General features: G+C 42.6%; 3 protein-coding genes across 7 annotated transcripts; 1 reads left to right on the top strand and 2 right to left on the bottom strand.

Moving 5' to 3' along the window:
- Nucleotides 1–717: 717 nt before the first annotated feature.
- LOC117853185 (protein APEM9) lies at nucleotides 718–3401 on the top strand. 4 transcript variants are annotated; one of them, XM_034735562.2, is made up of 7 exons: nucleotides 718–870; nucleotides 1004–1099; nucleotides 1487–1651; nucleotides 1919–1996; nucleotides 2092–2371; nucleotides 2634–3001; nucleotides 3111–3401. In XM_034735562.2, exons 2-7 carry the CDS (start codon nucleotides 1044–1046, stop codon nucleotides 3229–3231), a joined length of 1068 nt encoding a protein of 355 aa, XP_034591453.1. In that variant the 5' UTR covers nucleotides 718–870; nucleotides 1004–1043; the 3' UTR covers nucleotides 3232–3401. The 4 variants fall into 4 exon arrangements, with proteins under 4 accessions (XP_034591453.1, XP_034591452.1, XP_034591451.1 ...); XM_034735561.2 differs by having other exon boundaries at nucleotides 728–905; XM_034735560.2 differs by having other exon boundaries at nucleotides 728–922.
- A 2966-nt stretch (nucleotides 3402–6367) lies between these two features.
- LOC117853184 (NAC domain-containing protein 75) lies at nucleotides 6368–12023 on the bottom strand. 2 transcript variants are annotated; one of them, XM_034735557.2, is made up of 6 exons: nucleotides 11586–12023; nucleotides 11303–11486; nucleotides 10016–10569; nucleotides 8180–8461; nucleotides 7961–8062; nucleotides 6368–7226 (listed from the first exon to the last, which is right to left on the bottom strand). In XM_034735557.2, the coding sequence occupies exons 1-6, from the start codon at nucleotides 11748–11750 to the stop codon at nucleotides 7137–7139; spliced, it is 1377 nt and encodes a 458-aa protein (XP_034591448.1). In that variant the 5' UTR covers nucleotides 11751–12023; the 3' UTR covers nucleotides 6368–7136. The 2 variants fall into 2 exon arrangements, with proteins under 2 accessions (XP_034591448.1, XP_034591449.1); XM_034735558.2 differs by having other exon boundaries at nucleotides 8183–8461; nucleotides 11586–11981.
- Nucleotides 12024–15999: 3976 nt separating this feature from the next.
- LOC117853986 (deSI-like protein At4g17486) lies at nucleotides 16000–21798 on the bottom strand. Its single transcript, XM_034736264.2, has 4 exons — nucleotides 21430–21798; nucleotides 17753–18040; nucleotides 16520–16603; nucleotides 16000–16319 (listed from the first exon to the last, which is right to left on the bottom strand). The coding sequence occupies exons 1-4, from the start codon at nucleotides 21575–21577 to the stop codon at nucleotides 16204–16206; spliced, it is 636 nt and encodes a 211-aa protein (XP_034592155.1). The 5' UTR covers nucleotides 21578–21798; the 3' UTR covers nucleotides 16000–16203.
- Nucleotides 21799–22458: the final 660 nt, after the last annotated feature.

The raw sequence follows: 22458 nt of genomic DNA, 5'->3' as shown, positions 1-22458 counted from the left end.
ATCTTAATTCAGTCTGTCAGACAAAAAATCATACTCATTCTCCAAATCTTTGTTTGAGAAAAACCTGATTCTACTAATGAACTACAGCAAACAGGCATGACCAACGTACATTTGAAAGATTGTCTTGCAGCTAATTCAAACTCTCATACACAGGTCTCTAATCCATTTGTATCTTCGCCACTTGACTGCTGCCGCCCGTCGCGGATCTCGCCGTCGGGAAGAAGTGTGCCACGCTCGAAAGATGCGCTCCGAGCGCGACTGAGGCGCGGTGGACCGCGAGCACCCCGAGCCCTCGGTGGCGCTGCGCCGGCGCGGTGGGGCGGCGGCCACGCGAGCGGGCGGGCAGGGTGTATTTTTTAATTAGGGGTAGGGGACGCCGCGCGTGGAGGCGCTGAGGTAGGGAGGGCGCAGCGGGCGGAACAGGCAGACCCATGAGGGGTGGCACGTGGCAGAGCCATCGCGGGGTGTCGACGCCCCCTTGCCCCTTGGCGTCTTTTTTAGTGGGAGAGACTTGCTATCAGTTATCGCTTGTATCCATTGTTTTTCCTTTTCTTTTCGGAAAAACGTGCGGCGTATCAACAATCGGCCCACTTTGGTAGAGAAAAACACGATCGGCCCAGTTACTCGAGCGCGCGAATTTCGGCCTTTCTATGCCCAAGCCCAACAAGAGTCCGTTCATGGCCCATGCGGCCATGCCAGTACCTGTAACTGTAAGGCTAGCATCGGCTCGTTGTTAGTCGTGAAGCAGTCAAAAAATACTCCTGCTAAGCTTCTCGTTCCCCCCTCCGCCCGCCGGACCGGAGCACGCCTGCCACCCGACGGAATCGCCTCTCGTCGTCGACGCCGACCACCCCCTCCTACCCCATATCGGTATTGGATTGGAGCGGAGTGGGTGTCTACCTTCAGTTAATTGAATTCTTCTGTTGGTGATGAACCCTAGCTTTGCTTTCCAAGTTTTTCCGTGGTTGAAATTCGACTGAACCCCCTATGCTCCGCGTTATAGGTCCGCCCCTGTTACGAGGTGGACGCCGGAGCATCGGATCATGGGGGCCTCTGCCCAGGAATCGGGTTTGTGGAAGCAAATCGACGACGCAGAGGAGTAAGATTCCTCCTCCCTTCTTCTCCTTAATATGCTTCGATTCTGTTTACTTTTCTTCTTCCCGTGCGGTTTCTGGTAATTAGATTCCCAGTAATACTATATATCTACTTAAATTACTTTGCAAAATCATTGCCTGCCCTGTTACTTTGTTTTTTTGCCACCTCGTTCCTGTTACTCTAACACTACAACGGCGTGCTTATTCTCATTAGCTATCAATGGCTATCACACTGGGACTTGTTGGAACCTCATTTTCTTCTGATAAAATTGCTCGAACAGTTATGATGTGCTATTGTGTTGTCAACTATGCATGTTAGGTTACACATTTATCTGAAAACGAAGAAAGATGGTAGCTTGTTTGCTTACCTGGTTATCATTCCCATGGCACAGCTATCTACTAAGCGGATTGTTCGAGCAGGCTGTATCTACAGCTTTATCTGTGTCTGATCAAACACGCACGGTTTCTCTGGAGACTGAATGTGACCATGACGAACTCTTAGATATTCTTGAATCAGCTGGAATGGTACTTGTCCAGGCACTTAAAGAACTCAGGAGGTAAATCCTGTTCATTTGCTTTTATTATGGTAATAATACTTCTATGCCCGAATCAAATTCAGGGCTTTGTTATGTACTGTAATAAGATGAATTGTTTATTCCTACATGCTGCTCAGCTATCCCAATGGGGTTCTAGATTTGCCAAAGGAAAAGCATCGTCTCCCTAAATATAGATTATGACTGATTCTTTGTGCACAATGTTTGCAGAACGTCTATGTATGGCATGCTAAATTTCTAGCGTCTAACAGGCTATGCTAAATTTCCCAGGACATCTGAAATGTTTGTTCAGCTTAAAAAGATGTTTGGTTCGGTGGCATCAGTACCTGCTAAAGTTTTCCTTACCGGGTAATTTTTCACATAGAAGTCTTATATGCTTGATTTTACTTGTACTGTATCCCTTTTTTTGTGTATGTCAATGACTTCTATCTTTCTCTTCATAGAGCTACCATGCAAATGGCAGCAGGATCTGGATCTGACCTTAGACCAATCTTTGAGGAGTACCTTGCTAAATGGAGATATACAAATGATGAAGTTTATGTTTTGAATGGAGGACAAGACAACTCTTTAAATGGATTTGTTGTTTCATCTGTTATGTCAACCAAGCAGTATCTTGAGGTGGCAGAATTGTATACAGTAACATTCCTTTGTATTGTCTCCCAAGAGAGTGGAACTGCTATCTCATGGGCAGAAAAAGCAGAGCTGACTGAGCAAGGCCGTCAGGTACCTTTGTCTTTTGACAGCATACCAACCATGGATGTTTCAGATCTCAGATAGTATTTTTCATGCCGACTACCCTTTTTTTAGTTTACAAATCATGTTTCCATTCTGACTTGGAATTTAACAGTTTCCCAAATAATTTTTATGCTAACTTAATGCAAATTTTTATTTCTTTTCTGAACTCCCACCACATTATTCTTCTTTTTCGGTAAGTTTTGCTGTTTCATTCCTTTTCATCTAGTTGTTTCTTAATGTTTCTTTGCAGGACCTACTAAAAAAGCTTTATGCACTGCGATCAGCTGCAAATAAAAAGCCATCCACTGTTGAAGGGGTAAAACAAATAGCAGAAAGAAACCTTTCCACTTCTACAAATGGCTCAACACCATCGTTACATGAGGATGCTCCAAGCACAGCTCCTGTGTACGACAGCCAAAAGGTCCAAGTAAAGTCCACTCGACCTTCAATCCAACGTGTCACAAATCAATTCGATCCCTCCTTTTGGTGGTTTCATTCGGTTCGCTTGAGGTTTGGTAAAATACATATTGTTCTACCAAGTGGCAAGTTAATGCTTCTGTTATCGCTGCTGTTTTCGACAATCTATGTGCTCCGGAGGAAAACTGCTGGCTTGAAGAGGTAAGGACTCTGCAATCGTCTTCTCATAAGATCCATAATACCCTGCCTGTTTTTGTGCTCTAAGGAATAATGAACAAGTGAATGCTTGCGTGTGAATCTGCTTGAACAGGACTGTGTTCCAGCACGCATCATCTCTGCGACGAGCATTCTTTGATGCACTGCAACTTGCATTCTCTGTCCAGATGAATCCTCTAGCTGCTGTTCAACAAGTGCCGCAAGCCCCTCGATGAAGCTGGTGATAATGTTGTTATTGATGTATGTAATAAGTCAATGGAAAGACGACTGAGGTCATACCTGATTCTGTGTCATAGAAAATGTAAAGACAACTGTGCATAATGCAGCATGATAATGATCTCAAATTTTTGTTGGCATGCCCAGCTCTCTGAGGCAGAGGCTCAAATCGTTGTCTGTTTTCTTGTGGCTCCATCAGTGGTTACTGCATCTTCCAAATCTGTTATCTTTAGTCTGTGAAATTATTCTGCCCTGTTTGTTCTTGTTCGTGTGGATTTAGTTTGATACAAGCTTACCCTAACGAACTCTGATTTTGTCAACTGGTTTATTTCAAAAACCTTTTGAGAAAACTCTTCCAGAGTGGTAAGTGGTCTGCGGTGTAAGTTCTATACTTGTGTTACCATAAGCATATGATGAGTTTAATATGCAATTGCCTATGGCTCCTGTTACCACATTGTAACTTCGGCAATGGCTCGAAGTGTTGGAATAACATGTGGATTGACAAATGTGATGTGAATCCAGGAACGCTGCAATTCCTTCTGTTGTTCAAATCAACACTGTTTTGTATCCCTCGAAAGGAACAGATCAGCGTTAAGCACTGACAGCCTTGGGCTGCTAAATTCCAGACGGTTTTATAAGGTGATGGCTCCCATTACCATAGCACTCTGAAGCCTGAACTCGCATCACGTATCTGTTTGCCTTGTCTTTGTGTGGAGCATCCAAATGTAATGTCTTCGACATCAGATCATTGTTATGGAACCGAAGCCTATCTCGCAGCGTTCTGCCTTGATCGTCTGCGCAAAATCGTAACAGAGTTACAACTACAGAGCCACAGAACTCTCTGCGTCACCAGCGAGGCAGCAAGCAAAGGTCAACGCCCAGGGCACAAACGGAGGTGGTTGGCCTTGTTGGTATTTGCGGGCACGGTCTCCACTTCGAAAAGCGTGCTCTCACCACGGCGACCGGAGTCGTCGAGGGGAGAAGGGCCACCGGTCGAGAGCCGACGGCGCGAGGAAGAAGAACAGAGGAGGGCGAGGATCCCTTCCACCGCTTGTCGTTAGGCGCGGCAAATCCTGACCGCAGATGTCCGATCCGCGGCTGCCGTCAGACCACCTCCCCCGCCAGCTGCCGCTCGCGCACGAGACCCGGCAGCTGCCTGTCACCACTCACGCCTCGGTGGCTTTCATCGGCGTGGACTGCGGCGTGCCGCCGATTAGGGGCTAAGCAAGAATGGCGGTCTGGATAAAGCCTGAAGCTCAAACTTCACATCTGTTGGCCACTAAAGCAATGACACTATCTGAATCTAATTGAAAGCGACGATAATCGGAACGAAGAAGAAGGGAGGTAATAAGCTGCAGTTGATAGTGTGGGAAATCAGATCTCAGATGGACGGATGGGTCATCGTAGCCAGCCGCATCTATCGCTGGTCGATGTGGATTAGTCTTGCAGACCTTGACACAGAAGCTAGCACCGAGGATTATGGGCTCCTTTGGCAGGGCTCCTCAGGGGCTTCTCGTGCGGAGCCGGAGCCGGAGCCGGAGCCGAAGCCGGAGCTGCGGAGCTACTTTTTTAGGCTCCGCCATGCAGGCTTAAAACGGCTCCGGCTCCTCCTAAATATGCTAAAAAATAGCTCCGCAGTCGATACCATTTGGTGCGGCTCCGGCTCCTCCTGCTTCGGTAAGCGCGCGGAGCCGGAGCCAGAGCCCTGCCAAAGGAGCCCTAATTAGCGTTCATGTCAAGCATAAAGACATGAAGAAACTTCATCAGTTGAGCAGTGACTTCACCTTCGTGATAAAAAAAACAACAACGACGGAACGGCTGGAATCAGCAGAAACATGGCTATGGCTCTATGCTTTCTCAGGAATGCAATGCGCGAGAGATGAATGCACGCGGCACGCCGCCATGACTTGATGATTGACCTGACCTGATGACCTGGAAAGATACGATCGCATTCTGGTCAGGTTAGGGCCCGTTCGGTTTTGCTGGAATGGTGTGGAATGCAGCCCAATCCGAGCGGATTGGAACGGCTTGGAACGAATACGACCCAACATACGAATTGCAGTTCGGTTGGTCTGGTCTGGAACCAAACCTGGACTGGAACAATTTCACCCCTTCATTCCAAGGTCCGGAACGAAACCCCACCTCCAATCCTCCGGAACACAGTTTTTGGACTGTGTATTATCAAGGTGATGTAATAGCTTTTGTGTTTTGAACTAAAATCATGGACAATCCATTCCTTTCCAGCCTAACATAGTTTTTGGAGGCTGGAATGGTTCTTGGACAGGATTAGAACTAGACCAGGATTGAGTGAAGGAATCTGATCCACTCAATCCGGTCCTGGAATGGTTCACGAACATATCCAGAGGAACCAACGAGGCCTAAGGAACTTTGGGCTACTCGATTGTTCAAAAGTAAATCCTTGATGATGCTACTTCGTAATTAGACCAACGCAAGAATGTAAGCGACACAATGCTACCGTTCTAGTAGACTGAATCTGCTACTCTCTGGCGTTTGCCATGCTTATGCATTACACCGCTCGGCTGCATTGGTTTACTTATCAGTAAAGTGTCAGGCATGGCATGTATATGAAGTCACCGGTTTTCATAAAACAACAAACATCCATGTTCACAACAGAGCCAAGTGGTTTACTACGTTACATTCATTCAGGGAAATACAAATTATGTATGTTCTTGGGAGCAGACGTATTTACATTCTGACAGGATGCAGCAGAATCCAAATAGACACATGCATGCAACTGGGATGTAGTTCTACCTAGAATGGGCCAGCCATGCATGATCCAATCAAAATCTTTTTCGAAAGGCAAAAGAGCGGGGAAAGAAAATAAGAGATGAGATTAAGCTTTTTTTCGTTTATATAGTAGGAGACATGGCAAGCTTTTGTTCTTTTGCATGTGACAATCACAAAAGCAGATGGTAACATTTATTCCCTCATGCACGTCACTGAGATTTTGGAACCTAAGGTATTCCCATGGAAAAGGAAGATTTTGAAACTAAAGCCATCACCTTACCTTGCAATCTTTTCTCTGTGCACCAGCATGGAGAATATTTCTTCAAAATAAATTTATACCTTGAAAAAAATACAGAAATGGTCCAAATAAAAACTGCAAAATATCGATTCAAATAATTAAAGTTGTAATAAAATGGATCAACTCCATAATAACACAAACTGCTTTACAATTGCACCTTGAATTCCATTCTTATCCCAAGGGTAATTAACCTAAGTTGCTCAGTATACGACCAATAGAAAAGAAAAGAAAAGAAAAGAAAAGAAAATGGTGTACGGATCAGTTAACCCATCAATTCAAAAGGTACATAAGAATGAATTGTATAATGGTATCCTTACTCCGGATTATCAAACAGTTTGAGGGGGGAATGAAAAGAAAAGCCCAGCCCAGGATGAACTATGATTGCGGTAATGATTCCGCATCGATCACTGTGCGCAACCGACGGTTAACTGACCGTTCTCATGTGACGTCACCTTTGTTTTATGTCTCTTGCTTTCCTTTTCTGATCCTCCCTTTTGCTTTTTCCTCCAATATCATCTTTGTCTCTTTAGACATGCATGTAAATTTGAGCACCCAAATGAAACTTCGATCCCGTTATCCAGACGCATCGGTTGAAGAGAAAGAAGTTGGAGAGAGAGAGAGATGGGGTCGCCAAAAACTGGGTTTGGATTTTGTTGCTATAACTTTGCCTTTTGTTTGCTTCTTGGAAGCCATGAACTCGCTTTTAGTCTTGCAGCCTATATGGTAGTGCGATATAGGGTGTATGTATGCTGATCATACTATCATGGTAGTAATGATGGTGTCAGGGTCATGGTTTGCTTTTGGTTGCCTCCCCAATGTTGTCTGCAACTCAAGGTGTGGTTGCAGGTTGCTGCTCGTCTACCCATGATGATCCTGGCTGCCAGGTGGCCAGAAGGATGGGTACTGCCAGTTGCTGCTCTCCTTGTTACCACCTGAACCTGATGCTTCCTGAACGAAATAAAAAGAGGTGGAAATTAGAAATGATGGTATATACATATAGAAGGTTCAACTTCTTCTAACCATAGAAAAAAGGGAGATAAATTGATTTCATGACCTATTGCATTTTCACATGACATCTATATGATGCATTTGCCCTCCTCAAATAATATTTCTAAGACTATCTCTAGTACTAGTAAATTGTTGTTCTTATTGATGTGTGTTCTCAACCTATTTAGTTTTGACTAGCTCAATCTATTCAGTCTTTACCCGCAAATTAATCTATTTAGTTTTGACTAAACTTCCTTCGTACTATTTTAAGCGCTCGAAGTGGCAATGCCCTAAAATGCATCGCCATTGCAGATTATTTTATTTATTTAATAATGTAAGAAAAAGGTAACCTTTGGATTTAGTTTTTAAGAGTATGACCGATTGATATTTTATAAAATGACATCAGTTTTTTTAGAAAAATGAAGATATGAGTAGCTAAAGATTAAAAATTTTGACTACACATATCTTATATTAAATACATTACATTCACTGCTTGAGGGTGGCGGTATATCTGAATTAATTAAGATAAACTGCTAGCTAGTTTCATTTCATAGACCTGCTGGCTAGTTTCCACAAGTAGTTAATAGGAATAAAAAAAACAGGACCAGTAACAAGAAGAAATAAATACTATATGCAAGTAGTGTATATATACTAGTTCATTGAAAAACAGGACAGATGTGTTTGTGTATGCTTACCCCTCCTCTGGACCTCCTTGAAGTGCACCCCATGATCACCTCTTCTAGCCCAGAAGTTGACCTACCGTCAAAATTGCTAGGTTGGTGTGGCTGCTCATCCTCCTGGTCCATTTTACCAAACAGTAATAATAATATGTCTTATTAGTAAACAATAAAGTTAATCACATATAAAAATTGTAACGCTAATCATGCAAAATAAATTATGCAATTAATTACTACTACCTGCTGCTGCTGCTGATAACTCGCGCCATGGTCATACGGCTCCTGCTGTTGAAGTAAGACTGAACCATGGTGAACCATGGGCGATGAGGTGATCATCGTGGTGATAGGCTCCGTTGGTGTGCTGATCTGGAATGCTGCTGCAGCTGCAGCAAGACGCTGTTGCTCCTGGTTGGTGTATTGACGCCGATGAAGATCATGCTCCTGGTGAAGGTGAAGATGGCCTGTATGTACTTCCTCGTCAGCCCTGGCCGAAACCTGAACTGATGTTCCAACGTCCACCTGTGTATACGCATGATAATTACTTGCAAAATGCAATCAATAGTTTCTTAAGTAGTGTTTGAAATAAAAATTTCTCAGTTATTAACACAGTCGACTAACCTGCAGGTACCAAAATCAGACAAAATTAACACTGGGAAAGATTAGAGGTAATCAGGATTTTTATTACTGGTAACATTTTTTTGGGGAACATTTTTTATAATTTTTTTTTGGAACATTACTGGTAACAATTCAAACATTTTTTCAAAAACTTTAAATCTTTGTGAGGTGAATTTTTATTACTAGTCTTTAAATGAGATGGAAGTGTAATATACAGATTGTGGAAATGCTTTTCCCAATGAATGCAGTGCTACTTAACTGTATGGTTCTTCTATATACATTTCTATGTACTGATGATGGTAAAAAGTTAATTGAGAACAAATTTGGACAGATTATATTTCCAGCTGGTGTAGCATTTAACGACTTAGCCATTCAACAGCTTCTACCATTAAAATATTCACTAAATAAGGCTTGGACATTGGTAGCTAGGGAAGGTGGCCCAATTAGGAAAGTAGATTATATGCCGAGCTAATTTCAGGGATGTTCTTGTCTGATTATACGATCTCAATTCAGGATGCTCGCTTTTTTTAACAAAACAATGCCAGCGTACAACACTGCACCATTTGATAGCACGCAGATCAATCAATGCAATCGGGCCGGGTACTTGTATAGAGCTGTCTCATATGAAAACAATAGGTTACTTCTGCATTGCATGTTGGTCAGAGACACCCATCAATTTTAGGTAAGACCTCAGGCCTCAATCATAGCTAGTACTGCATTTCTGCAGCAAATTTTCTCACTCTACCATTCATTGATCAGACTAAGCTGAATGAAAGCACATTGGCCTTGGCAACGTACACCCTCCCAAACAAGAACATCGCAATCTATTCCTACCACAATATTTCAGCGATCACAAAAAAAGTAGCAACCCTTCATATACAAGAAACTTTTTAACATTTAAGAGCATTAAATACATACTAAAAGTTGACAAGTTCAAACAATAAATCCACAAAATATGGGCACATGTTTAGGACCTTATCACATTTTGTTATTCAAGATTAACGTTAGCATGATTTTATGATGTTCTTTTTTGCTTTCTGGAAGATATATCGCAGAAAAAAACTTGTTTATCTCAATTTTCAAAATCATGATATGCTCTTAAGTGTCAAACACCTCACCGTGTACCTTCTCAATCCACTATAATGGACCAAAAATCTTGAACTAGTACAAACATCGGACAAACTTAGAACAAGGCGGTAACCGCCATGTGGTTGGTAAGTGGGCCATGCATGGTTTCCTCGCCCACCAAGGTTCAAATGCTAGAATTCGACTCGATGCTCACTAGCCAGTCGTCACTTCTCTCTTTTATAAATTGGCAAAGCTGCCCTTGTTATACAAGGAAAAGAACTCACAACCAAATAGTAGTGAGCTAATAACTAGGCCTTCTAAAATGCGACGGTGGAGTGTCCAAATCCCTGAGCTAGTTAGAAGAAAAGTTACCAAATAAGTTAGACTCACCTCCTCAAAGCTGCTCCTGAACTGCGTGAAGTTGAACTCGTCGATGCCGGTGGCGCCGTGGAACGCACCGCCGACATCCGGTGGCGCTACCGCGGCCTCCGCCACTTGTTCAGCACCGGCAGCTCCGTCCACGGTGTCAGAGGAGGCTGCGGCGGCGGCAGGTTCCGCCGCGACGCCGCACTGCCTCGGCTGCGTCTGGTAGAAGATCTTGGACACGACGAGCTCCCCCTCGCGCTCCTCCTCGTTGTCGCCGAGGTGGTACTGGTGCATCACCCAGTTGGTCTTGTCCGGCCTCCGGTGCTTGCCGAAGTTCGTGTAGAGCACCAGGATCTTCTTGCACCCGCGCTGCCGGCCGGCGACCACCACCGGCCGCGTCTTGCCGGTCTTGTGCCACCGCGTCTCGCTCCGCTGCTGCTGCTGCTGCGCCGCCGGGGAGGAGGACGACGAGGCCTCGGCGGCCGGCGGCTGGATCTTGCGGCGCTTGCGCGTGCCGGTGGTGTAGGCCTTGGACGGCCGGTGGAAGAAGTGCCTGCTCAGGCCGTCCTTGGTCAAACCTGCATGGCCATTGGTATAGATAGACGTCAGCATGTGTAGGTGCATATGCATAGACCTGCAGTGTCAGAGCTGGCCAACAGATGTCTGTTTGGTTGTTTCACTTTGGGGCAAGGGGAGAAGGGAGATGGTTGATGATGAAAGCAGCCATTGGCTGTTGGAGGATATAACAACCTTGAGAGGATGACAAAACCTAACTTTGGAAGATAGGGGCAGATCCCATGTCACATTTCATTCTAGAGAGAGGGAGGAGCGACAGAGATGTGCTACAACAACATAAATATTGTACAGTGCTAGAAGATTTGGATGCACAATATATCTTTTTCCTTGTACGGTGCATGAACTTGCAAATATACGCCATTAATAGCAATAGCACTTTGTAAATAAGAATTATATGCGTATCATGAATAAAATTATACGTGCAATCAAGTTACAGCACGCGAGAGAGAGAGAGAGAGAGAGAGAGAGAGAGAGAGAGATCTAGAGAGAGAGAGAGAGAGCTGAGAGCTGAAGCTACTGCAAATAGAAATGGGAAAACAAACGGAAAGTGCAAAACTACAAAGCAAAAATATTTTGTACTCAATAAAAGGAAGAGGAGAATTCTTTCAAGAAAGAGATGGGGGAACAAGAGAAGAACCCCCTCTTGAAAAAATTGGAAACGCACACATCACATATGCCTGCTAGAGAAAACTGATCCATGGAATTCTACTGATCAGTTTAGCTAGATTAATTCACCTGGCAGTTTCTCGGGATGGGTGTAGCAGATGCCATCCTCCCCCTCAATGGTGGGTATGAACTCGTCGATCAGCGGGTGCGATGGCGCCGCCGTGGAACCAGGCCGGACCTTCGCCTGGAGGTGCTCGATCAGCTCCTGGTCCGTCGGGTCGAACTTCACCCCGGCCGGCAGCCCCACCCAGTCCTACATTCATGCATCATCACACAACAAAAAGCTCATCAATCAACAACATATCTACATCAAAACCTAACCAAGTCGTGCTTGTCAGTGATGATAACATACCAGCTTCCTGTCGATCTTGTGGCCGCACTGGGGGCAGCAGGTCGAGTCCGATATGTACTTCCCGTACTCCTCGATCCTCAGGCCGATGAGGCGGTGGTTGCCACCGCCGCTTCCTGCGCCATCCATGGCTGTTGCCTGCAGTTCTCCTTGCTGCCAAGAGCCCATGGGTAGTAGCTCCAAACCCTTATATTACCTTCTCAGCATGTGCATGATCACATGCGAGAGGATTTCACAAGGCTAGCTGGAGGGATAGAGTAGTAGCGCACCGGTGGTGCCTGAGGCCGGAGATAGGTGAGAGGAGGGAGGAAAAGGAAGAAGAGGAGGAAGGAGAAGGGGGTTATGAGAGCAATTAATAAAGATTTGGAGACAGGAATTCCATGTGTTGATCGCTTTAACTGAAGCGATAGAGAGAGGAAAGGGAAAAAGGTTACCCATGTACACACGAAACACCTTTGGACACACGCTAGACCAAGCTGTCGTCCCTCCCTCCGCCCATCTGTCTCGTCTGTAGAGAGAAGAGATCTTGAGAGGGGGCTCTCAGCATTTCTAATACTCGTAAGGTTATAAATTAATAGTTGCGATATGAATAATGATGACGATACAATATTGTTCTAATCCTCGTAGTCATCAATAATATAGCACTATATGATGGTGGCGATGTGAAAAGTGATGGAATTCTAATAACAAGGTTTTAAGTAATAGCAGTGTGAATAAATGGTTTGTTGAAATATGCAATGCATACTTGGAACATTCTAGAAGACAGTGGAGATCTTAAGAGATTAACTTTGCCATGTATAAGTATAAGATCATGGCAAGGTAAGAAGATTATAGAAAATTGAAGAGAATGCATGAGCCATAGTTGCCATGCTTTATGGTGAAATGTAGAATACTCTAGAACTAGATATTTTAGCATGGTAGAAATATAAGAAATTAGATTAGGATGAGGAGGGGGTTCTAGAGTTAGGATATTTTGTATGGAAGAGTATGGAAGTTGCCATATGGCAGATGGCAAGGTTGCCATGTAGTGTAGTGGTGTCATGGTAGGGTAGCCACATAAAGAGTATAAGAGTGAGTGTTGTATCAAGTTGAGTAGGTGAATAAAAGATTTAGGTTCCCTTGTAGAGAGCTGGTCTCCCGTGTTAGTGTCGGTGTGAAGGTCAGAAGAAGTGGTGTCACACAACTTTGGTGCCACTTCTAGGGAGTCGGTGTCAAGATTTGGGTGCCGATTTCTCAACATGGTCATACAATATACGGCGGTATCTATGTCATATAAAATATGAAGAAATATTGCATTTTCTGATTTATCATGGTATTTCAATGGTGTTAATTATATCATATAAATATGAACAAATATTGCATATATGATAATTTATCATGATATATTATCAGTATAGCGTATAAAATATGAAGAAATATCGTGCATATGGTGATTAATCAATGTATATCATCAGTTTTGATTGTAGTGTACATGAAGAAATATTGCACAAATGAGGTGACTTACTATGGTTTATTGTGTGAAATGGTGATATATCGTCTGATGATGGGCATGCGCGGTATATCTTCCATCTTATTGGTTTGGTTTTCTTTGCCCACGCTACATTAAGCCCAGCTCATTGCAACAAGCATGAGATTAAATTAATGCTCACGTGTTATTGTTATATATGACCTCGATGTAAGTTTGTTCACTGATATCTGTTCTCTAAGAGTCGATAGTGTACTCTGAAAAATTTGACAAAAGATGGAACCACATATTATTGTACCCTAGCTCCAGAATGATATTATTGTGTGCTGTTACATCCATTTCATAATCAGTTCGTAAATGTACAACATAAATTTAGCCGATAAATTTAACTACAGTACGTGCACCATCCATGCTTTTACCGATTGTGATATGTTTGGAATGAATAAATGTTGACAAATGTATTTATGGTGCTAGTAACACAGATATATGAATGCAAATTGTATACACAATTAATGTTTAGTTGTCATGATCTGCTAATTTTAGTATATCTTAAAGAACACTATAATATATTTATTAAGAGATAATATCGTGTTGCATAATTGTATGTTATTGTTATTGTGTTATACTGGAAACATACTGTGGATACATCAATTTTAACTCATCAGTTGGTTTTGCTATAACTGTTTAATTTGCAATTAATTAAAACATTTTTGTTCTCAATATTTGGCATGTGCTATTCCAAAGGCATATTTTTCAAAATGCCTAGTTAACTCTAGCTATTCCCTCCATATATCATCTATGTTGGCTCGACAAATATTAACACAATATATCCAAAATATGGCTCCAAAAATATTTGATGAAAGTAGCTTGATTGGTGCAAACTGAGGCAAGCTCAATACTCAGCTAATTAGGTTCCTTGTGATAGAACCTGTCCAAACGAGTTTGAGTCTTCAATTCAGCATGGTGCTCATATATATATGTGGGTGGCATGAGTGCTCATGCATGATGCTGTATGTTTGGGGGGAAATAGCTTTATTGGAACCAAGAAATACATATATCCACAACCACATTAATGTTACATCATTTGTGGCTTGCTCTAGGGATGTAGTTGGCAAGAAGCTAGCGAAAGCCAAATGATGAACAACGACCCATCCCAACTGTAAAAGGAGCTCCCTCGAGCTAAAATAGTTTTAGATCCCACGAAGCCTTCCTTTCCATTTCCTTGCATAAAGTTTTAAAAACATCAAAACTGAACCAATCATAAAACATGGGGGGTTCCACCAGATGCTTGATCGCAGCTTTTAGATCATTCATGCAAAGACTACTTCAATTTGGATAAGAAATTTAATTAACTACCCTAGTTCCCATTAATTATTTCTTGATGTTTCCTATGAGAATTAAGAACATTTGCACGAGATCAGTTTCTACAACCATTAATTGTGCCATCGAAATGGATACGCAATTGGTGCGTGTTTTATTACGAGCTTGTGTAAATATGTCATACATTACTTTAATGTGTGCCACATATATGATGGACAATTATTAATTGTTGCCAAGAAACCATCAAACACATGCTCAACGTATTCATAGTGTAGTACATGTGCAAACATATTCCCATGCATGTTGAAAAGTTGAGGCGTCTTCATAAAGTTTATTTTGCATATTTCTCCATCACAGTTTTGTGGCAGCTGAATTGACTTCTATCTTGCCCTGGACCAGTCATATGCATCTATGCCCAGGAATTGTTTTGATAGCGAGGACCCAATTTAGTTTGGTGCATGAGAAGTGTATATTTGTGTTTACATACCTCAAGGGGGTTCTTGGGGTCCAACAACATTTGACATTTGATACATTACATATTAATTACAAAGTCATCACGCACGGACGTGGTGTTTCAACTTCCAAGAGCCTGACATGTTGCTCTCTGAGGGTTTGACAGTGGAGGATGCAGATGAGTGCAGGGTTCTTGTCATGGTTAGTTTGGGTGGGAAGGGCAGCTGCACCTTCCTGAGACCACCTGATGAATTACAGAGATGCAAATAGGAGAGTTTGGCCACCATATATAGCAGCTGTCAACTACTACATTCTACTACCTCCCAGCGACCTCAACCATGAGGTTGAACTTGACTGGCGTGGTAAACTACTGGGAGGTGTCCAAGCTTGGTTCCCAGAAGCTCAACTAACAGAGTAACACGGTAAAAAACATCATAGTAGAACAAACCAGGAGGGTTTCAACTTTCAACACAATGTGACCAAACTTTTCAACCCAGAACTCCGAGGACAACATAATTCTATATATACAGCTCCAGGAATAACATCATTGGGAAATGGCAATCCAAAATAATGAACTACTAATAAAATCTACTCCCTCCGTTACAATTAAAATCTACTCCCTCTGTTCCAAATTGTAGGTCATTTTAGCTCTTTTAGGTTCATAGATATTATTATTATACATCTAGATATAAACTATATCTAGATGCATAATAATATCTATGAACTTAAAAAAATCAAAACGACCTATAATTTAGAACCAAAAGAGTATTCAAATGAAAGCTTCGAAGGGTAGCATAGCTCAGGATAATGCCCCTACTGCATGACTACAATCTGTTCCAAAGGATTGACAGAAAACACAGACACCTACAGGCATATTCATCAATTGCCATCCACCCCACTCACGCCTTCTTCAAAAGAGGAGCGTTCGAAGGGATATGGCTGGACTACTTGTATTACAATGGACACTAATACTTAAGTTAATTAATTTAAAAGAGAAGGGGTCAATGAAGGTGTGAAAGATCCAAACTGCACGTGGATCACTGATAATATGGGGAAGCTCCCACGACCCAATAGGCAATAGCCACCCTTTGACTTGCAATTTTACAAAGAAATACAAATTAAGATTCCACGCAAGCCGCAAATCTCAGACAATCTAAAGAGGGCAGTACAAATTACATGTGCTGGTAGAATGAATGAACTCAATCATGAATATGGACAAGCCACTGAATGTATACAAAATTTCAGAACAGAACAAGAGCCCATTACATTTTTAGAACACAGAAATTACAATGCACAATAATGAATGACAAGCTGCACATTGAATTTTGAAACCCATTACATTTTAGAATACAGAAGAGCTCACTGCATGGTTCTAGAAGACATTCATCTGTGAACTTCTTTTACAATTGCATCTTCACCAACAGAAGATGTTGGAAGCAGGTGTTTGTCTTCCAAGTCATCTTCATCAAAATTATCCTTGCTTGTTGTGTGGGAATCATCTAAAAGTCAAGGAATGCAATAAGGCATACAAACATGACATTGGATAACATTAGGATGTAAAGACACCAAACCGGACAGCAGTGAGCCATGTATACATGTCATATGACAGCAAGATGGATATACATGAGATTGACAATTATAAATAGAATGATAAACTACCAGTTGTAACAAATAGGGAACAGGGAACATCAGTATGTACCTGAGAAACGACAGTCCGCAAGATGCTTTGTCTCAGTTGACTCAAGCCGCATGCTTTCTGGCAGAAGACAATTGCAAAAGGCCCCTGAAAATAATTTGGATTATCCTCCAATGTAAACCAAGGTTGACAGAAATACAGAACTCAAATTTCATTTCAATATGTGATGTTTCTTTTCAACCAAGAAAAGAAGATACATGTTTTCATACATGATCGTGTGCTTCATCTGTCAATAAACCGGTTGCATCCAAAAATACTACTCGAAGAATGGAAGACACTGGAGTCAAGTATTTTCTGGCTCATGGTTAGTTTTTTTTTCTTTTTGAAGTTTTCTCCTGAGGCCTCATAAACCCCATGAGGAAAAAACTGGTATCTGGTCAACATTCATTATCAGATTCTGGTCAAGACTGACGAGCAGTGTATTGCTGGGGCAAAGGATAAGTAGCCATCAACGATCACAGCTGATCTTGTATGAGTTTCAAAGAACTTGGACCTTTTCTGCTTGCAAACATGCAGAATGTTGGTTGAACTATTTGAATCCAGAATGGTTTCAGAAACTGTGTGTTAATACATTAAATCAGGTGGATACCGATGAATTGATGACATGTTGATCATAGATTTGCAAATATCTTATATCATAATTTGGAGTAAAAGCAACTGCAGATATTTCCATACAAATTTAGAAGCACTAATAAAAAAATTAGTTTGATTTTTTAATAAGGTGTGTTTGTGATTCTAATCATTTCTTAGTTCTGTGTCTCATCACCCCCAAATAATCCTTGTACTCTGTTTAGCCATCACTCTTTCTCTACAAGTCAACAAGTCTCCTCCCATGCCTGAGCACTAAAACAATCCCATACTTGCCCTCAGCATCTTTATCTACAACTTACTCCCATCATTACATGATATCAGATACTATTGCTCCATCCATTTTCCTAAAGCTTGAGCATGCCTATGTTCATCTGCAGAAGAAGATGGGCGCCATCTTCTACATTTCAGTATGGTCATCTTCTCCCATCTATAGTTTCTTAACTAGAATACTAGATTTATAATCAGGATAATCCTGTAGTTAGAACTATGAGATACTACAAGTCAAACTTCTGTTGATTTTCCACGAACATTATTCATTATACAACAACGTAAGACACCTAAGTGATAGTGTGATATACTTCTGGGAAGTAATACAATCCTTGAAACTTTCAGAGAATAATTTACAAGGAGCACATGTTTTATTACCTAGCCTTGCAAGTCGATTAACCCAACCAGGAATTGTTTTTCCTGTCAATCTGGTGCTAAGATCATCCGTGAAGTGGTTACAGTTCTTGGAAATGAGGTGGTAAGTATCTCCATGATATTCTGAGGCCATTCTCTGAATGAATTCTCGAAATTCCAAGGGATTCATAGTTGTGCTGCCAATGAAAATCGTACATCTGTATATGAAGCCCGGGCAGTTCTTTGGTTCCACCTCAAAGACCCCACTTGATGGGTGATCATGTGCTCCAAAACTGTACTCCGATCCATGGACTGTTCAAAACAGAGTAACATAAACATAAACAATTTGGACATGTGGACGGGGTTGATGCATAATGATGGACCAAATGTTTCCAAATACAACATGAAAAGACTTATCAAATTTTGATCCTCATCATAAAATGATGACAATATCATCACGGGTACATGCATATTCAGGGAAATTTGTGCAGTAATCCCTCAAAAATACAGAGAGAGATCGTAATGGATTAGTGCTTCACAAATTTATCGCTCTACCATTGGATACACAATTGGTAAATAGAATAAAATTTACTGACATTTACAGATCTATCTTTATCAAAAGAAAGTCTTGAACATATGAAAACATAGAAACAATTGAGTTGGTTGATAGATAGAGCAAAATGACAACTATTCTTTTATGGACTAAAATTAGCTGCCCAAATAAATGTATACTGGATTGCAGGTTAAGAGTGGTAGACTTTTCAAGAACTTGCAACTTGAAACAATTGAAGTTTGGACTAGAACACTATAGATGGAGTGTCTCAGCAAAATACTATTTTTTTTATTTAATGGCATATGGATGTCAGGGTAGTATTTTTTTTATGAAATGGCATATCTCCCATGGAACCTGAAGTTTCAACTAATTCATCATGAATCCTAAAGGGCACTTTCAAGACTATAAGCCTATCTATTGACAACACAGCAGAGGTCCCATTACAACAAAAGTTTAAGTGGGTAATTTACTACAGTAACCACCAAAAAATTCAGTAAGTTTCGCAGGACTACACTAGAGTCCTAAAACTACCACAAAACCACACAATTAAGCTAACCTTTCTAAGCAAAACCACACAAAACTTTTAAGCATTACAAAACTACACTTTTAAGCATTCCTTCATCTCTAACAGTGGTCTCACTGGTCAGCTCACAAAGGTGAAGAGACAGAGCTAAAATGTTTGGTTTTGTAAAAGAATGAAATAAAATTGTGGTAGTGTGGTTTGTGAAACTTTATGCAAATTGACAGTAGCAAAAGCTCTTGATAACCATCACCAGGTGCCTGATATTAGAGGACCCTTGACTGTACAAGCCACATAGGAATATTTGCTCAATTTAGATTAGGTAGAAGGGTGCCTGATATTATAGGAGCCGTGACTGTACAAGCCACGTAGGAATATTTGCTGAACTGGGATCTGGTAGAAGGGTGCCTGATATTAGAGGAGCCTTGACTGTACAAGCCACATAGGAATATTTGCTGAATTGTGGTTCTGCAAAATGATACTCAAGATCAGCATATCTGGACGTTCTCTAGTTCTGGGACCTACACATGCAAATCAGCCCATAAGGATTTCTTTGTAGGCACCATCAGATGTGCACCATGGAAATCATAAACAGATTTGGAAATTATGGGTGCCCCTTCACTGCAAAGTTTCATTTGGTTGGCTATCCAGAAAAGAAGTTGGACAGCAGATAGGCTGGGACCTACACTTGCAAATCAACCCATAAGGCTTTCTTTGTGGGCACCATCAGATCTGCACTATGAAAACAGATTTGAAATCCATGGGCGCACCTTCGCTGCAAAAGTTTTCATTTGGTTGGCTGTCCTGAAAAGAGGTTGGACAGATAGGCTGAGGTCTTCCCCATCCTCCTCACTGTCCCCTAAGTGACCAAGTGGATGATAGCAGACAACACATTCTTGTCCTCTGCTGTTGAAGTATAAGTGAATTGCCCATTGTTCGGCAAGTTTGGTTCATCATTCTTTGGTGGGCTGGGCATGGGAGGATTTCACCCAATTCTGAAGCTGCAGGTTTCTCTAGTTGGTGGAGTCGCTCCCTCAATGAAGTGGACAAACAGAAATGAAAGGGGCTTAATTTGCTGACCATCCTTGTTTCATGGGAAATGTGGAATGTTATGGATGCATTCTCTGGCAGGAAGTTCTCTCACAAGAAGAAGAAGCAGAGTTCCTCTTGAGTCCTGTTTGGTCGGTTTGTTTAGATATTTGTTTAGGAAGTTGTTTGGATTACGATTAGGAGAGATAAGCTGTTAGGATTCAGTTGTTAGAGATAGAGTTGAAAAGGAGTTGTAAGCCTGCGAGATTGTAATTGTGCCAACCCTATACATATGAGGGGAAGGCAATCAGGGAAAGCAAGCAAGAATTAAACCTAATCAACTCAGAGCCTCCATCGAGAGGGCGAGTTTCGTTTATCTCTTGTGCCTAATTACTTTCTGTCCCTTGCTAAACCAACGCCCATATCATGGAAGTATCGTAATGATGGTGTCTTTAGGGCCTGTTTGGACGCCGTCACAGGACAGCGGACGAATCGTCCGCCACACTTTTGGTGAGCAGCAGTGGCAAAAATGAACTAGCACTCTGTGGTGGTTCTTCGGCGTGCCTAAGCCTCGGCTGCAAGCAAACGCACGAGCTGCGCCCGTAGCTGAGGTGTGGGGACATGTGGTGCAGTGCGGTAGCCATCCAAACACGCCCTTAATGCTGCCTCTCCAGATGTGAACAAGGTCGTGTGGGATGTCAAGGAAGAAGGCACCTTATGGTGTGCCACCAGAGCCAGGGAGCTCCAGGGTCTGTTCTTGGGAATAGACTAGGTGGTGTTTTCCTTGGTCCTTTTTTCCCGGATGGGTTATTTCCTAGAGTCTGTGTGTCGTAAAGTCCTGTAAGGCTTTCGCCTTGTATACTTTTTTTCTCTTCTACTAGTTTAGTGAAATGATGCGTAGCTCTCCTGCATATTTGAGAGGGGAAAGAGAAGTGTGGTTCTTTAAAATAGTGTCTTCAAAAGTGTGTTTGCCCTTTTGTGATAGCCTTGATGAAGTTAGTGTAGTTTGTGAAATATATCTTTTTTCTAATGCGCAAGAATTACTGTAAAAGGATTGATCACATGACACATTCAAAAGAAAGTTGGTATATAACCATATAAGTAAGCTAACAAATAAACAAGTTTGTTCAAAACAAAGTGATAAAGTGCTAACGAGGTATCTCCATAATTAAGTTAAAAGAGCCCATTCATAAAGACAAACAAAATTATCGCGTGTCATGCTATTTTCAAAGCGGCAATTGATAATCTTAGGTCTATTTGGAAACTACTCATTGCTTGCAAAGCCCATCAGATGCCGAGCAGGATGGATGCCCAATATTCCTAATCCAATCATTCCAGCATGTCGTCTAGCTTATGTCTCGGTTAGAATCTCAAGATGGAAAAACTTTCTCCATTGTCAATTCGAACATGTATCAAACCAATCGAAGATCCTGCTGGTTGCTAAAAGGAACTCGCTTTTTCATGGAACAAAAGCATGGCTTCCAATAAAATCGCATCTAATTGCCAAAGTCAAGAGAACATTACGACCTACGGACCCATTCCTCTCGGAACCGAACAATCCCCTCCGGAAAGGATCACCATTTCGGGCCTGGCGCTCACCTTCGACGGCGGAGTGGAAGATCCCGAGCCCGCACCAGTGGAGGTAGTTGTTGATCGGCGTCAGGTCGTACACGTTGAGAACGACCGGGTACGTCGTCGCCCCCGCCGCGTCCCCGACCGCCGCGCCGCCGGAGACCGCCCCGCCCATCGGCCCCAGCAACCTCTCCCACGGCCCGCCCCGCCCCTAACTCCGCGAGGAGATCTCTCCTGCACCTCGCCCGCCGGGGACCGACCTACCGCGCGCGCAGCAGCCGCCGGCGCGCGAGGCACCAGCTCCGCGAGGCGAGATCCCGAGGGGCGCGCGATGGAGACGGAGCAAAGGGAAGGGAGGTGGATGAAGACCCAGTCGACACGACGACGAACGGAGCGGGTCGGGGAGCGTGTGCGGAATACTTTCCGGTGGTGGGGGGTGGGTTTCACGGTTGTTTCACTGGGCTGTGGGGCGTGGGTAAGTGGGCCCGATTGGCAGTGGGATGAGTGTGCGGTCTGCGTGGACGGTCGGTGAGGGGATATCTTTTTTTTTCCCGGGTGAGTGGCACCAGATTTGCCGTTACGATGAGGGGAGCGAGTGAGAGGGGTCAAGTGAATATCACATGAGGACAACCAGCCTCTTCGCTTTAGCATATCAGCCGGCTTATCAGCCACCGAACAGTATTTTTCTCTCATAACAAATCAGCCGTTTTAGCTTTTCAACTGGCTTATAAGTCCAGCCGAACAGGGCGAACACTAGTATGTGGGGCCAAGCGAGGGATTGGAGATGTTTTGAGTTGCGCCTTACAGGAACAGGCCATGTTTCAAAACCCATCTCAACTCCTCAACTCTACTGGTAGCAATTCAGCATAAGATTTCATTTCTCAGAGAAGGACATAAAAATAATCGTTTGAATGTGAGAGAAATTTGACTAAATCTTTAGGATATTATGATTTATGAGCATTGTCGTAAAGAGTAAGTAGTGTATTTGTATATATGTGCGTCTGAAGTGTGTTTAAAAGTATCCTTATGGTAAACATACGTATTCACAGTTTCATG

This window comes from Setaria viridis, chromosome 4, assembly GCF_005286985.2.
Source record: "Setaria viridis chromosome 4, Setaria_viridis_v4.0, whole genome shotgun sequence".
In the NCBI taxonomy this organism is placed as follows: domain Eukaryota; kingdom Viridiplantae; phylum Streptophyta; class Magnoliopsida; order Poales; family Poaceae; genus Setaria; species Setaria viridis.
This window is presented reverse-complemented; position numbering and strand designations above follow the sequence as displayed.

What these genes read in the sequence shown, in the direction of transcription:
- LOC117853986 (XM_034736264.2), bottom strand. Translation starts at nt 21,577, where the DNA reads ATGGGCGGGGCGGTCTCCGGCGGCGCGGCGGTCGGGGACGCGGCGGGG. An exon ending in CTTCCACTCCGCCGTCGAAG is followed by an intron (nt 18,041 to 21,429) that starts GTGAGCGCCAGG and finishes TGTTTTGAACAG; the next exon opens with TCCATGGATCGGAGTACAGT. An exon ending in TAATCGACTTGCAAGGCTAG is followed by an intron (nt 16,604 to 17,752) that starts GTAATAAAACAT and finishes AATTATTTTCAG; the next exon opens with GGGCCTTTTGCAATTGTCTT.
- LOC117853184 (XM_034735557.2), bottom strand. Translation starts at nt 11,750, where the DNA reads ATGGGCTCTTGGCAGCAAGGAGAACTGCAGGCAACAGCCATGGATGGC. An exon ending in CCATCCCGAGAAACTGCCAG is followed by an intron (nt 10,570 to 11,302) that starts GTGAATTAATCT and finishes ATGGCCATGCAG; the next exon opens with GTTTGACCAAGGACGGCCTG. An exon ending in TCAGGAGCAGCTTTGAGGAG is followed by an intron (nt 8,462 to 10,015) that starts GTGAGTCTAACT and finishes GCGTATACACAG; the next exon opens with GTGGACGTTGGAACATCAGT.
- LOC117853185 (XM_034735562.2), top strand. Translation starts at nt 1,044, where the DNA reads ATGGGGGCCTCTGCCCAGGAATCGGGTTTGTGGAAGCAAATCGACGAC. An exon ending in GCTAAAGTTTTCCTTACCGG is followed by an intron (nt 1,997 to 2,091) that starts GTAATTTTTCAC and finishes TTCTCTTCATAG; the next exon opens with AGCTACCATGCAAATGGCAG. An exon ending in TGACTGAGCAAGGCCGTCAG is followed by an intron (nt 2,372 to 2,633) that starts GTACCTTTGTCT and finishes GTTTCTTTGCAG; the next exon opens with GACCTACTAAAAAAGCTTTA.